The 16,321-nt window shown below is 43.8% G+C and overlaps 1 protein-coding gene across 4 annotated transcripts in view; it reads right to left on the bottom strand.

The window, feature by feature from the left end:
• The window catches only part of LOC107401188 (disks large homolog 5-like), a 31,793-nt gene that overhangs the window by 11,412 nt on the left and 4,060 nt on the right, over positions 1-16,321 (bottom strand). For 2 of the 4 annotated variants that reach the window (XM_076544243.1, XM_076544242.1), the window contains exon 2: positions 8,941-9,103. In XM_076544243.1, the coding sequence (XP_076400358.1) occupies positions 8,941-9,047 (107 nt within the window). In that variant the 5' untranslated portion in view covers positions 9,048-9,103. Of the gene's footprint in view, positions 1-6,731; positions 7,507-7,572; positions 7,705-8,940; positions 9,104-16,321 lie in introns of those variants that run through there. The other 2 variants (XR_013042160.1, XM_076544244.1) reach the window with 2 other exon arrangements.

The following is a 16,321-nucleotide window of genomic DNA, read 5'->3' as shown; positions in this document are numbered from 1 at the left end:
ACCTAGCCCGCCTCCAACATCTAGAACTGAACATCAAAAATTGGAAGAAGCAGAAGAAAGTAGCCTTATGAGTAACATCACAGAGAAGGTAGAGGCTTGTGTAGAGGAAAAGACAAGAAAATTGGAAGAACGCTGTAAACAACTAGAGGAAAGGGCAAACAAATTAGAAGAAAACAATAAAGTCCTGCAAGAAAACAATAAAGTCCTGGAAGAAAACAATAAAGTCCTGGAAGAAAACAATAAAGTACTGGAAGAAAACAATAAAGTACTGAAAGAAAATCAAGAAAAAGCAATGGAACAAATAAAGGAAACAGTCCAAGACCTGAAAAGGGAAATTGAAAAAATAAAGAAGACACAAACAGAGGGAATGCTGGAAATAGAAAACCTGAGTAAAAGATCGGGAACTTCAGATGCAAGTATAACCAACAGAATGCAAGAGATGGAAGAGAGGATCTCTGGCATTGAAGATACAGTAGAAGAAATAGTTTCATCAGTCGAAGGAAACACTAAAGCCAACAAAGTCATGAACCAAAATGTCCAAGAAATTTGGGACACCATGAAAAGACCAAACCTACGAATTATAGGGATAGAAGAAGGTGAAGAATACCAACTCAAAGGCACAGAAAATATATTCAACAAAATTATAGAAAAAAACTTTCCCAACTTAAAGAAGGAAATGCCTATGAAGATACTAGAAGCCTATAGAACACCAAACAGACTAGACCCCAAAAAAAAGTCCCCTTGACACATAATAATTAAACAACTAAATGTACAGAATAAAGAAAGAATATTAAGAGCAGCAAAGGAAAAAGGCCAAGTGACCTATAAATGTAAATCCATCAGAATAACACCTGATTTCTCAATGGAGACTTTGAAAGCCAGAAGGACCTGGACAGATGTAATGCAGACAGAGACCATGGATGCTAGCCCAGACTAATATACCCAGCAAAACTTTCAATCATCCTAGATGGAAGGAACAAGACATTCAAAGACAAAGCCAGATTTAAACAATACCTATCCACAAACCCAGCCCTACAGAAAGCACTAGAAGGAAAATTCCAACCTAAGGAAGTCAGATACACACTCGAAAACACAGGCAATAGATAAAGCCACAACAGTAAACTCCAAAGAAAAGAAGTACACACACACTACCACCAAAAATAACAGGGATGTACAATCACTGGTCATTAATATCTCTTAATATCAATGGACTTAATTCACCTATAAAAAGACATAGACTTACAGAATGGATACGAAAGCAGGACCCATCTTTCTGCTGCATACAAGAAACACATCTCAAATTCAAAGACAGACACTACCTAAGAATAAAAGGCTGGGAAAAGACTTTCCAATCAAATGGTCTTAAGAAACAAGTGGGTGTAGCCATCCTGATATCCAACAAAATACTTCAAACTAAAATCAATCAAATGAGATCAAGAAGGGCATTACATCCTCATCACAGGAATGATCCACCAAGATGAAGTTTCAATTCTGAACATTTATGCCCCAAACACAAGGGCACCCACATATGTAAAAGAAACATTACTAAAGCTTAAACCACATATAAAACCCCACACATTAATCGTGGGAGATCTCAACACCCCACTTTCACCACTGCACAGATCTCCCAAATGGAAAATTAACATAAAAATAAAGGACTTAACTGATGTCATGACCCAATTGGACCTAATAGATATCTACAGAACATTCCATCCTAACAAGAAACAATATACTTTCTTCTCAGCACCACATGGAACTTTCTCTAAAATCGACCACATACTTGGCCACAAAGCAAATCTCAACAGATACAAAACAATTGGAATAACCTCCTGTGTTCTATGAGACCACCATGGTTTAAAGTTAGATTTCAACAACAACAAAAACTACAGAAAACCTACAATCTCATGGAAACTGAATAATGCTCAACTGAATCACCAATGGGTTAAGGAAGAAATAAAGAAAGAAATTAAAGACTTCCTAGAGATCAATGAAAATGAAGACACCACATACACAAACTTATGGGACACTATGAAAGCAGTGCTAAGAGGGAAATTCATAGCACTAAATGCCCACATAAAGAAGTTGGAGAAATCCCACACTAGTGACTTAACAGCACACCTGAAAGCTCTAGAAAAAGAAGAAGCAAAGTCTCCCAGGAAGAATAGACGCCAGGAAATTATCAAAATGAGAGGTGAAATTAATAAATTAGAAACTAAGAGAATAATACAAAAAATTAATGAAACAAAGAGTTGGTTCTTTGAGAAAATCATCAAGGTAGACAAGCCCTTATCCAAACTAACCAAAAGACAGAGAGAGAGAATCCAAATCAACAAAATCAGAAATGAAAAGGGGGACATAACAACAGATATTGAGGAAATCCAGAGAATTATAAGGTCATATTTCAAAAACCTCTACTCCACAAAACTGGAAAACCTAAAAGAAATGGACATATTTCTGGATAGGTACCACATACCTAAGTTAAATCAAGACCAGATAAACTATTTAAATAGTCCAATAACCCCTAAGGAAATAGAAACAGTCATTAAAAGCCTTCCAACCAAAAAAGCCCAGGACCAGATGGTTTCAGAGCAGAATTCTACCAGATCTTCAAAGAAGAGTTAATACCAATACTCTCTAAATTGTTCCACATAATAGAAACAGAAGGAACATTACCAAACTCCTTCTATGAGGCTACAATTACCCTGATTCCTAAACCAAACAAGGATGCAAGAAAGAAAGAGAACTACAGACCTGGAGAAGTTCTTATTGACTGAGCCAGCACAATACCCTGAGGTGTTCTTTCCCCGGTTCTGGCTGAGAGCCAACAAGATGGGAAGAATCCCCCAAAAGGACAGAGATCCAGGGACATGTGACCTACATGGTTCTAACTGTTCCTCCAAGCTTGAGCTACCACCTCATCTCAGAGACACTGAGTGATGCTGCAGCTTTTCTGCCAAGTCCTCTTGCTAGATGACCAGCTCCTTCTGCATCAGCAGGTCCTTCAGTCTTTCATCCAGGCTCTCTTGATCCTGCTCTTCAGAAGTTTATGTTCTCAGTGGAGGCTTGCTCCCTCACATGCACACACATAAATACATGAACACACACAAGTACATGTCTGCATACATAAAAGCACACTCTAATGCCGTAACATGTTTAATTTCCCAGCTAATGTTAATATAGGAGCCATCACCAGGAATACTACTAGAAGAAAATTAACTTTTTAGGATGAGGAAAGAATACAGTTTCCATGAGAAACCGGCAGTTCAAACATTGAAGTGCCTCTCCTGTAAAACTAATGCACAGACATGTAGACCTCTGGGGTACTGGTTGGTTAGCCAACCCTGCTTAGGAAGTTCCCCAGGCTGTGCAGTATAGGAATGTTCCCCAGCATAGGACAACTGGACCAGCTCACTGGTCTTATTCACTACTTCCCAGTTGACCCCAAGGTGATAAACTTCCTCCAAAAGGAGCTCCCTTTACCACAGGCTGCCTCATATCAGAGCAAGTGAGCTCAGGAAACTAGAAAACCGACAAGCCCAGGAACCTGGAGAATCTCAACAACCAGAAGTCAAAATCAACAATTCCTCCCTATAAGGTGATCGTGTCAATGATTTCCCTGAGCAACAAAAGGCTGACTATATCAGGGCCAAATTATTGCCTGTATTATTTCATGCTGAACAGTAATTCATGGAGGGGCTCAATCAATTTATACTTTTTCACTCAGCGAATGATAGACATCTAGATAGTTTCTAATTTGAGGCTACTCTGACGAATGCTGCTACAACACTAATGTCCCCTAGCTTCTCCTTGGACACCTACTTCATGTTCTGGAATCACTGGTTCACCTGAGAACTGCAGTTTAACTTTCTGAAGAAGAGTCTGTGGCTTCTCACTGTGCTATATCATAGTATACCACCAGCAATGTCTGAGAATCCTCATTGCTCCCAACCCTTCATGATGCTGATTTTAACTCAGAGTGAAGAACTTTGAAGAAAGGCAGTTACTGAGTGCTACAGACACAGCATGTGGTGAGTGCTTTAGACCCTCAGGAGCCTAGGGTGTGCATTGAGACAGGCCCATTCTCACACCACAGCATGGCTAGGGAAGTTCTGATGAACTTAGATGTAGCTAGAACCACATTGTAAGTCAGAATCCCTCAACAAATAAAATCCAGTCCTACCTTCAAGGAAAACGATAACTGAGAAAAGTTAGGCAAAGGTGGAAAGAAAGTGGTAGCAGGCAATGAGGATGAGGACAAGACAGGGCATCAGAAGACACAGTGAGCCAATGACCATTGAGTATGCAGTCACCACTCACCCAGAGCAGAGAAGGGACACAAATCTTCAGTCAGCCTATCTTGCCTCTCAGACACCTTGACTTGCCACAGAGGCCTCCTCCTCTTCTTCCTGTACCATATTTCTTTGGTATGCTCCAATGTCTTTTATTGTAGATAAATATTATTCCCTCTACAATTACCTGAAAACCATTGACTTAGAGTAGTTTTGTGTCCTTTTGTCCTAGAGAGCAAGGTGGACATGTGGAAAGATGGGCATCAGCATACAATGTTAGATGGATGCAAAGTGAGTGTGCACAGTACTTTTTCAACAAAGTTGGACTCCATCATCATCAAAGATGTTTCACACAAGAAAGTGAACATATTGATGCATCTAAACACATACTTGCACATATAATCATCCATACTCACAGACATACACACACAAGCACTTAAACCTATACATACAGGAACCATGGACACACACAACCACACATGAGCACATACGCACACAAAAAGTGACACTATCATGCACACAAGAGGCAGTAGACACAAACAGAGACACACAAAAACATATATAGGTCCACACACACAGATGTACAGCGCATGCACACACACACACACACACACACACACACACACACACACACACACACACAAACACACTGATCCCAGATTGGCCAGGGATAGAAGGCTGTCTTTCAGAAAGGCTGCTGCAGGGGGAGGGAGTGGGTTGTCCCTGCTGTCTACAAGGCACTTAGTCTCAGCCAGGCTCTGCTACCTTGGTCTGCACTTACTTTTACTTTCATGAGTTTTATCTATCCCAAGGCTCACTTATCCCATGGGTTCCAAGTTGATCCATCACAGTCTCTTTACTAAACCTACCCTGGCTCCTCCACAGAAGACCCTGCCTAGCTCAAGAGAAAGAAAGTGATCCATGGTCAAAACCCAGGAAGTTTATTACAGGTTGCAGTGCATGTGATATGAAAACAGCCCCAATCTAAGTCAGAAGGAGGCCAGTGAAGTGACCTATACTGCTTTTCAGGAATGCAGCACTCTACACAGCTATGAGAGGGAAATGTTCTAAGATACAGCCATGCACGTGATGTAGTCAGCAACACAATGTCACCAAGAAGATGCACTGTGGGATTCTGTGTTGTGAAGCCAATGAGACAAACCAGACATTTCCTGTGGTTCTGGCTTTGTGCCTACTATTTTTTAAAAAACATCTGTATTGTTTGATTTTTGTTATTTTTTAGAAAATACGTTAACACCAAAACAATAAAAGTAAATGAAGAAAGAGAAAGCTACTACAGCCTTCCTCTTTCTGAACAATTGAAACTTGTAGAAATTGGATGAGAATAAACAAGACACAAGGTCTACCTTGGAGGAGAGGAGATCCAAAGAGTGTTGGCCAGCCAGATTAGCCAAAAGAGAAAATTTCAGGTTCAGAGAAAGGCCTGAGGTCCAGGGAATAAAAGAGTGGGCAACGGATGACAACACGGGATTTCATTATGTTTCCTCTGAACACACCCACCAATGTACACATTTATACATGCCTGCATAGATAACACATATACCACAGAAATCAGAAGTGAGCAGGAAACAATGAAGAGGACATCATGCTGAATGAACAGTTGAATTTAGTCTATGCACATCAAGTGTTTCAACTGAGACCCACAATATGGCAATCCATCTCTTGGGGCCTAAAACTTCCTAGGGCAGCACACAGCTCAGTCAGACTATGTTGAGGGGATTGGAGTAAATGTTTTCTTGCAGCTTCAATCTGTCACCCCAACCCCCACCCTGTCAAAGTCCTCCCACATGTATGGTCATCCAGGCAGCTCCAGACTGGAAAGTCCAGGATGCTCCCAGAGGACTGTCCAGCCCCATGCCCAGAAAAAAGGACTGAGAAGGTAGTACTCAGGCATCTATCAATATGAACCAAGAGCTTGGCAAAAGGAAGAGAACTCATTGGGATACAGGAAGGAAGGAGAAGACCGCATGCCACCCAAAATGTTGACAATGAAAACCACTCACTTGGCACTGGGGCTGGACGCCAGTCCTTGCAGGCTGCTTCCTACCTGTGATCTCACATGACCATTGGAAAGCAAATGAGCCACAGGCCACTGACATCATCAATGAAATCTTTGTGTTGTTCCCAAAGTAGCTCCCTGCATAGCAGCCCTCTGATCATAATGACATGTAGGTGTGTGATATGTGACTGACCCAGCTCTCTGAATGTACTGCAGCTTCTGGCAGAGCAGGAGGGTTTGCTTGACAATTATCCAGTTTCTTGGAAGAGGCTAACTCTCCAGAAAGACTTGGGAATGATCACAGAAATCAACACTTGGATGGTATGTAGGTGGGAGTCTGTATGGATGGGTGGATGGTTATATGGGTGTCTCTATGTTTATGCTTGGACAGGTGGGCACCTGCCCCTGCTGTCTCAGCCTACCTGCTGCTGCTCAGCAGAAGGGTCACAGACCATCTCATGAGCCTCCCTCAAGAGCCTCTTCAGCTCCTCACAGGACTCTTGCAGTTCAGTCTGCTCCTTTCATGGCAGTCTGTTCTTCAGTCTCAACACATGTACATTCTTCTGTAGCTGAGTACACTCTCATAGGACCTGGACATTGATATAACTGAACAACCACCAAAATATTGTGAGCCCCAAAGAGCCTTCATTTGCCATCCCTACCTCCAAGTACCACCAGCCTTGAAAAATCCCAGACTCAAAGACAGCCCAAGAATGGGGCTCTCAGTAGCCAAGTCAGCATCATTAAGAGGCAGGCCAAATCTAGAGAATAACCAAATTCCAGAGAGAATCAAACTACTTCTGAAAACCCTAATGCCAAAAGGGAACCTGTGCCTCTGAGAACAGGGTGCAGTCCACACCTTTTCTTAATTGTTCATTGTATTGGGAAATCATCAGCAGGTACAGAGCAAACACTCTTGGAAGGAGGGTAGAAGTCCCAACAGGAATAAATTCGGTCTACTGGTCCCATGGAAACCAGGTCTGGAAGCCCCTGCCAGTGCCCAGAGGACCTGGGCTGCCAGACATCCCCTTCTTGGTGCAAACCAGTTTTCTGTCTCAGCGCTCCCAAGGCTGGCAGGACAATGATGGGAGGGCCTCAGTGTTCTTCCACACTTAGAAAAACTGAGTCCAAGAGGCACAAGTCCAAGGGCCACAAGGCAGGCTGCTTGCTAAGAGGCAGACAGGCTAGAACCAGAGCCCTCACTTTGGGTCAAGGACAAAGAATGGCAGAGACAGTTCCTCTCATGATAAAGCAGGTTCTTACCTGAAGGATTCAGTCTCCTCAATCAGACCTGTGCACTTGTCCAAGGCATCACTAATCTCAATGGGCAATTTCTGCAGGTCAGACATCACCTGCTTATGCTCCATTTTGAGCATCTCAAGCTCAAAATTCAGCCTGTAATTGGACATGGCCCAAGGAGAAAAGAACCTCATGAACACAGGCCACAAGGATCACATGAATGAGGCTAGGTCATGGACTACCCCAGCCCAATGGATGCCATAGCCTGGCACTTACTCATTGGGATCTCCTGGTACTTATTAAATTTCCCATCCTGTCCTTAAGCCAGAAGATGCAGCTGGTCCAGAGAAGTGTGCCAGGGATACATGAGCTCTCTCAGTGGCCTAGAGCTATAGATTAGCTCTCTAAAAACTTCCCAGGTGTCTGTACCTCATATCTGGGCCCACCAGAAACCCATGATGACATTTCTCCTGTCTTCACAACAGGGATTCACATATCGTGGTGTCTATTGCTGCACAGTGGACCAGAGCACACAATGAGAATTTGCAGGGAGGATTCCCAATTTCAGGATGGCTTTATAAACTCCACAGGGAATTCCAATGTTCCACCAAGATGAGCACAGTGCCCAAGAGGCATCCAGCTCAATGTGGGCTTCCCTGGCCTCAGCAGTGCCATCTGCTGGAAACTGTGTAAAATCCTCAGACCATGCCACAGAGCCTGGACACTCAGAAGCACATAGACTAGACCCACTCAGACACACAGACACACAGACAAACACACACACACACACACACACACACATACATACAAAAATAAATATATACAGACACAGACACACACACACACACACAGACAGACACAGACACTTGCACACCATATGAAATCAAGATCCCCAATAACTATAGGGAGGTGCCATTGTCTCGGTGTATAAGTAAGACCAGAGAGAAGCAGTAATGACCTCCAGACCTTCCAGCCACAAACTGAGATGGATGAATGGGATGAGGCACCCCAGCTGCTGCTAGGTGCTTTCAGACACAATCATCTGCTGGTCAAGTACAAAGACTCACAACAAACTAACAGGACCTAGCATCTCCCACAAGCCAACTTTTGTCAAGGCATCTTGAAATGCATGTTGAAAGCTCACACACTACTGTCCCTATCCTCAGACTCTGGTTCAGGCCACAGGCTCTGCTTTTCATTTGGAGGAAGCAGAACAGTTTGTGTCCCCATTTCACTCCTACCCAGGTTCCAAGTTCTGCATCTTGAATGCACTCAGGATGTTTAGTTTAGGCATCAGGACACCCTGTATTTACAGTCTCCTGTTCCTCAGGAAAACTGGGCTTGATACTGTGGTGTCAAGATGGTCAGCAGAGAACTGGGCATAATGACTACCTGTGGTTCAAATCCTTGTTGATGTAATTGGTGAGGATTTCATGCAGCTCACTTCTCTCGAATGTCATATTATGTAGCCAGATGGTGAGTTTCTCTATTTTTTTCATCTGATGCTACTGTTCAGTGAAGTTGCAGATTTGGGATGGTGCCTCCTCTGTAGTCTCTGAAGGTAGATAAAGAAAATTGAACTTGTATACTTGAATGGCTTAAGGTTAATAGAGTCCATGATGAGTCCCAAGAAGCCTGAGGAAATCCTAGGGACCCAGTGAAACTCCCAAAGAGCACGGCAACTATCTTCAAACTGGTGCCCATGATCTATGTCTCTGTCCTCAACTAGCATGGCTAGGCTTGTGCCTCACTCCCTAGTGCAGTCCCCTAGGCCCGAAAGTCATAATGTATCCCAGCCATGTAGATTTGGAGGACAGTGTCAGCTCATATCTGATGTGATGCAGATAAGTCTTGATGTCCCTAAAGCTTAGCCGCACCAAGTCCTCATCACAAGTGCCCAGGACCAAAGCATCTGAATGTCTGAGGCCCTGGTAGATGGTCAGGGGAGTTTCCCTCCCTTCTTATTAGCATCAGATTCCCATGGAAACTGTAGGAATCCACTGGGATGAAGTACACCAACACCCTACCCAGAGAGGGACAGCTCATTAGTCCATATGTTCCTCCTGCCCCGCTTTGCCAGTCTGAATGAAATGAAGGTGTTCTGAGAAAGGCAGCTGCAGCCTGAATAATTCATGGCTCTCCTAAACTGACCATCAGAGAGTCTTGACTCTGGGTCTGCTCTTAAGCTCAGAGAAACAGGATAGGCCCATTGCTTCCCAGAAGCTAACAGAAGGTGAATGAAGCTCAAGTTCACCTCCAGGAAGATGGCTATCCCCTGCTCAGGATTCATTTCCTTCACCAGAACCATTTATTTTTGCAGGTTTGACACTAAGACCAAAGGCAAGCTTCATTTGCTCTCTCTGGTCATTCCATGTTCTGTATTTTCTCTCCTAAGCAGCAGCTCAGTCTTACCAACATGTCTATAGGCACTGAACAAATACCCTACAGGCATTTGGTGTTGCCACAACACTGGTAACATCACAGAGAATACCAAGAGCTCTCCAGGATACAACACAAATTCTAGAAAAAGGACTACTAGGGTCATCTACATGAGGCCTCACCTATCTACTGACTAGCACTTCTGCAATGCACCAAAAGCCATGTTGTCTGTCTCAGGAGCCTTTCCAGAAACAGAAAGAAAGACCTCCAACACCTCCTCTTTACAAAGCCAGGGATCTCTCTCTCTCTCTCTCTCTCTCTCTCTCTCTCTCTCTCTCTCTCTCTCTCTCTCTCCTCTCTCTGCCTCATTAGAATATTTTTCCTACTTCACATATGGGAAGTTGAAGTCTCTATTCCAAACACATCTGATGAAATGGCTCATCACTTCTTCCGACCTCTAATCAATAACATGAGAAATAAAGGTTGCTAGGTATTAGGTCAGGATGATGGGGAGGAAATATCGGTCCCCTGATGTGAACAAGCACATTGTGGAGAATCCCCAAGGCTGTTATAGTATTTGGGAGTGTTGGAGGTTGTGGGTGCCCTGTCAGAACAAAGGTAAGTCCTATAGTTAATGAGGAAAATTACACCTAATCATCAGCAGAATACATTCGAGACCTCATGATGTTAGCAAATGTGTGATCAACTAGTGACATGTCAGGCTGGAGATGATAAGAACTGGGGCTCTAGAGGTGAGCCCTGAGACACAGGAGCAAACATTCCCTCAAATGTAAGGCTCCTTTCCAGCCTGAGTGCTTGTGGAATTTGAAGAAAGACAAATAGCTAGTGAGAAGCTACACACAGACATGCAAAGGCATTTACAGAAAATCAAATGTGTCATAGTCATGGGAATAGTATGTAGTGTGTCACTGCTGTGGTGCTACCCCTAAAGCTACACAAAGCCAAATTCCTTGACTGGAGACACGCGTGACAATGTGCATGCCCTTAGGAAAGGTGACACAGCCAGCTTAAATTACAACATCCATTGGAGCATGAGAGAGGCAGGCAAAGGGCACAAGAGGACGGATTATTAGGGGTCCTTTACCATAGACCTTTCCCAGAGCCCCACTTCACACTTTTGAATTTACTGACAGCCCTAAAATGAAGAACTAGCACCATGTTTAGTCCATATGAAATTCACCAGAAGTCTATACTGTGGGTTCAGAAGTGTACTTGGTGGATCCCAGAACAAATGAGTGATGTGAGGCAAACTGTGTCTTTTCAGATGTTATATCACACTGACAAGTCATGCTAGACAAGGTGAGCTATTTCAGTAATACCCAATTCTAGAATTCAAGGGACACTGCCTGCTCTACACACTGCCTCATCTCAGTTAATCCTTACACAGTGAAGGATGCACAGAAAGTGACTGACAGATGAGACTTTGCCCAGACAGGTTCTGAAAGCCCACCTTGAGTCTCCACTTCTGTGGATGTCAGTTCTCTCATCTCTCTACAGGGAGGTGGATGTCTCAGAAGTCAGATGGTTTCCTCTGTCTCCCTAGACAAACTGACACAGTGGACAACCTCTTAAGACTTATTCACAGTTGCAGTGGATCCACAGTGGCTTCAGAGCCCTCAGCCATGTGCTTTCAGAGCCTGGAGAAAATTGCTACTGTCCACAAGCACTCAGGTAGTATAGGGATGCCCAGGTCACTTGCTCTATGCTTCAGAGTCTCATGTTAATGGAGAAGCCAGGCAGGGGCAGAACATAGTCACCAGATTCACAAAGCCATCCTCACTGACATTCCAGGACATTCAGAGCTACCAGTAAGAGGACAGTTTCATTCCAGTTCCACTGAATCTAACAGTTGAACTGATCTGTGTACCACACACAGCAGGGAACTCAAAAGTTTAGGGATCCTTGGAAGTCAGTAGCACTTGGTGGATCCTGCCCTGCTAGTGGTTATGATGTAAAGTATCAGAACCTATGGCTTTGCCAGGGTACTCTCCTTTCCCTATTATTACTGGCACACAACTAAAGGACTCCAGTGAATGTGAAACACAGTTATGGTACAGAAATCTCTTTAGTTCTCTGTGCCTCCTTTCCCTCTCAGAGTGAAAGAAGAGTGTACCCAACAAAGCAGCTTCAGCCTTGTCAATTCCTGACTCTGCCAAACTAATCATCATGGATGCTTGATCTGGGTCTGCTCTTTAGGAACCCAGAGAAGCAGGATAGGCCTATTTCTTCCAAGAAGCTCACAGTTCCTGAGTCCTATCGCTGGAAGGCTCAAGCCCCCAAACAACCAGAAAACTCCCAAGCCCCTTCCCAGAACTCACTGCCTCTTCCCCAGGACCACTTATTTACCCATGGTTTCCAGAGAGACCTAGGAGTAGCTTCCTTCTGCCTCACTCTGGCCTCTCCATGCTGTCCATTCCCTCTCCCAAATAGACCTCTCAATCTTGACATGTCTACAGGCAAAGCATGTGGTCAAGGAACAAATTTCCTAAAGAATGTTGTCGTTGTTACAACACTAGTGACATCACTGGGGATTCCAAGAGCTGTCCAGGATACAATAGAATGTCCAGCAAAGGGTCTCCTGATATCATGGGGCACAGCCTTTGCCTCCTTGCTAAATAGTTCTCCATGAACTGACCAGAAGCTGAGGTTTCCTATCCAGGAGTCTCTCCTGTTGACACAGGGAAAGCCATTCGGTACCTCCTCCTTCCAAAGCTAGAGATTTCTGTCGGCCTCATTAGAATCTTTTCACTACTTTACCCATGGGGAGTTGAACACTCACTTTATAAGCACTGCCTAAAAATGGCTCTTCCCCCCCTTAACATCCATATCCAATAATATAAAAAATAAAGTATGTCAAGGAATTAGATCAGGATGATGTGGAGAAGGAGGGTTGAGTTCTCTGAAGTGAGCAAGCACCTTGAAAGGCTAAGGTTAAGGGAAGGTGAGTATTGGGAATTTGTAAGTGAGCTGAGACTGTTATGAGGCCATAACTGCTCTAGGATATCGTCTCTATGTATCCTGTGTATTAGCCAGGGTTCTCTAGAGAACAGAAGTTATAAAATGAACCTCTGTATGGAAAAGGTATTTGTTAGAAAGGTTTTTTAAACTGCGCTCTAGCTAATCCAACAATATCTGGCTATGAACGGAAAGTCCAAGAATCCAGTCAGTGCTCATTCCACTTGACTGGATGTCTCAACTTGTCCAGTATATGCTAGAATCTTAAAGAAATAGGCTCTAATGCCAGTGAAGGAATGGATGTGCTAACAAGGACAGAGCAAGCAGAGAAAGGGTAAAGACTTCCTTCTTGCATGTCCTGTAGGTTTCCAACAGAAGGAGTGGTCCAGATTACATCTGGATTAAAGATCTGAATTAAAGGTGTAACTTCTTACCTCAAAGGTCCAGACTAGAAGTAGATCTTCCTACTTCAAAATAAGCAGAAATCTCCCACATGTGTGCCCTTTATATTTGGTTGTTAGTTAATCCCAGACATAGTCAAGTTGACATCCATGAATAGTCATCACAGTCTTATTCCCTTCTTCAGTAGTATTCATGAGAAAATGGCTCCCTTGTTCTTGATAAGAAGTGAAGATAATTAAAAATCATATCTAAATCACCTGTAGATCTCATGGTCATGATGACTTTTAGTGGCCTCTTTTTGGTCATGTGTTGCTAAAATAAGATAGAATACCAGTCTTTGTTTTCTTGGGTAGGAGGGCATCAGCCTGATACCCAGACACAAAACAATGGGGTCTCTCTCTATAATTGTACATTTGAAATTCAAATAATTAGGCTATGTCTGGAAATAACTGTGGTGGAAAGGGTCTAAGACAGAAAATGGGTTCTCTTCAAAGAAAAGAGAAGAAAGCAAACACACTGTACTTGTCAGAAAGAGCCACATGAATTTGGACTTGAACTCCTCCAGACTAGATCTTGCTCACTTCATGGATTCTGACAAAGATTAATCTATTTAAATTGGAAGACCCAGAAGAAATTTATGTGGGGTCTTCTTTGCAAACAGCAGTCATTAATCTTAGGTTGTTTTAAGAGCAAAATGATTTATTAAGATTTGAATTTTCTCTGATGGTCAAAGAGGCAGGATTGGAGACAGCAGCAATAGGAAACAAATCATACTCCAGAGTGAAATCATGTTACAGAGCTCACCACTGACACTAGCATGATAAGTGTGGGCACTGCAGTGTGTGTCTCCAAGAATAATGACAATAGACAATGTGCCTGGTGCTGCTTTAGAAGCTTTCAAAATCCATGGCTCTCAAAATGGGATCTAGCCTTCCCCAAATCATCAAGCAGTATGAACTACTCCATTTCTCTAGAACATGAGCTCTGGCATGCAGTTGATGACTCAGGGTTGTATTTGCGTCTCCATAGTAAGGGGTAGGTCTTCTAATAGGAACCTCTCCATCAAAACACTGGAAGGATGGTCAAAGGTGCTGTCAGCCAACAGCTCCTTCCCATGTTACACTGCAGCCTTTATAAGGGGCTTAATTAGTCTAATCTACCAATTTTTCCTTTGTGGCTTGTTTAAGCTAACTGCAAAAACTCTAGGTTTGTTGTCCTGAGTTTCAGCACCAAAATGTTAGTAAATTGATGGCTGAACCTGCAAGGAGACAGTTCAGCCCTTGAGGGCGAGGTATCCCTGACACTTCAAGCTACTCAGAACAAGAGCTCGGCCCTCAAGGTGTTTAGCCCAGCTGTGATAGCTGAACTGGAGACAGGTCAGCCCTAGAGGGCGAGGCATCCTGGACACCTCGTGCTACTTAGAACAACAGCTCTGCCCTGAAGGTGTTCTGGACACATGGAGCTGTTTAGCACAGTTCTGATGGCTGGGACTGCAAAGAAACAGCCCAATCTTGGAAAGGAAGGTTTTCTGACTTCTCGGGAGAGTCAGGCCTGGAACTGCTTCAGCAAGGAAGGGTATTCTGACTCTTCGGGAATGTCAGGGTGTCCTGACTCTTCAGGAAAGTCAGGATATACCTGTTGTGATTGGGATGGTCTCTGCAGGACACAGCAATCCTGCTCCTCTCCTGGAGAGCCACAATCTCCGGCTCAGTGTTACCAGCTCTCTCTCACTCAGTCCACTATGGGACGTCTTAGCAAGGTTCTTCTGTTCAGCTGCCCCCTTGCTCAATCCACTATGGGAGGTCCCAGCAAAGTTCTGCTGATCAGGTCCCCCTTGCTCAGTCCACTATGGGATGTCACAGCAAGGTTCTTCTGTTCAGCAGTCAATGAAGGACTTGACCCAATACTCTTTTGAGAAAGAGGTTTATTTGGGAAGGAGGAGTCCAGGAGAGTAGCTGCCTCTACCACGGTGGAGAGAACAGCTCACAACTGACCTGGCAGGGTGGTTTATATAGGATGTCTAGGGGGTAGAGTCAACTGTGATTGGTGAGTATATCTTCTGCCCAGGGATTGGTCAGTTTTGTGAGCAAGGGGCAGAGATGGCCCTGATTTCAGGGTCAAATTGCATTTCTTTCACTGGCCTTTCTTGGCTTTTTGATACTACCTCTAAGGACAGGGTACATTTCCTTTACTGACTGAATCTAGGGCCCTAGAGTGTTATTTTGCTACTAGTTTCAGGGCCAAGGTATGTTTCCTGGGTTCTAGTTTTGGGGACAAATTGTTTATTTCTCTGGCCCAGGTCCCAAACACAGGCTGTGTTTCTTTTCCTGATTCTGGGCCCTAGGGCCAGGATTCTGCTGTCCTGCTCTGTGATTGGTTGATTTAACAAGTCAGTTGGACAAGGGCAGAGATGGCTCTGATCTGAGCTCAACTGTGTTTCTCTCACTGGCCTTATATGAGCCATCCTTCCCTAATTCTGGGCTCCAGGGTCAGGATAGGTTTCTCTAGCCAGCCCCTCTTCCCTACAGCTTGGGCTTATAAACACTCATCATTTTAATGATTATTTCACTTCTGACATAAACCATATTGAATCATTCTTCCTACAATGGAAATTTCACGTTGGACATAGAATCCTATTCATGCAGGGTCAACTTTCTTTGCAGTAAGCTGAAGTTTATGATTTCCCCTTCTGGCTTGCTCTGATGGCTAGCTAATCTTGGATGTCTATTTGACACACAGTTGAAGTTTTGACTCCATCAAACTGGCTTTCAGGCATGCCTCCTTGGCATTTTCTTGTTGCTAACTGATGGAGGATGACTCAGCCCTCTGTGGGCAATGCCATCCCTAGGCAGGTGATCCTGGGCCTCAGAGGAAAGCTAGCTGAGCAGAGCAGTAAAGAGTATTTTGTGTGGTTTCTAGCACCTACTTTGGGATCTTGCCTTGGCTTCATTTGATGATGGACTGCAACCTGTGAGTTCAATAAACCATTCACGTTCCTAGATTGACTTTTTGGGCT

This window comes from Peromyscus maniculatus, chromosome 9 (assembly GCF_049852395.1).
Source record: "Peromyscus maniculatus bairdii isolate BWxNUB_F1_BW_parent chromosome 9, HU_Pman_BW_mat_3.1, whole genome shotgun sequence".
NCBI classification, from domain to species: domain Eukaryota; kingdom Metazoa; phylum Chordata; class Mammalia; order Rodentia; family Cricetidae; genus Peromyscus; species Peromyscus maniculatus.
Note: the sequence above shows the minus strand (reverse complement) of the source record. Positions and strands in the feature narration are given on the sequence as shown.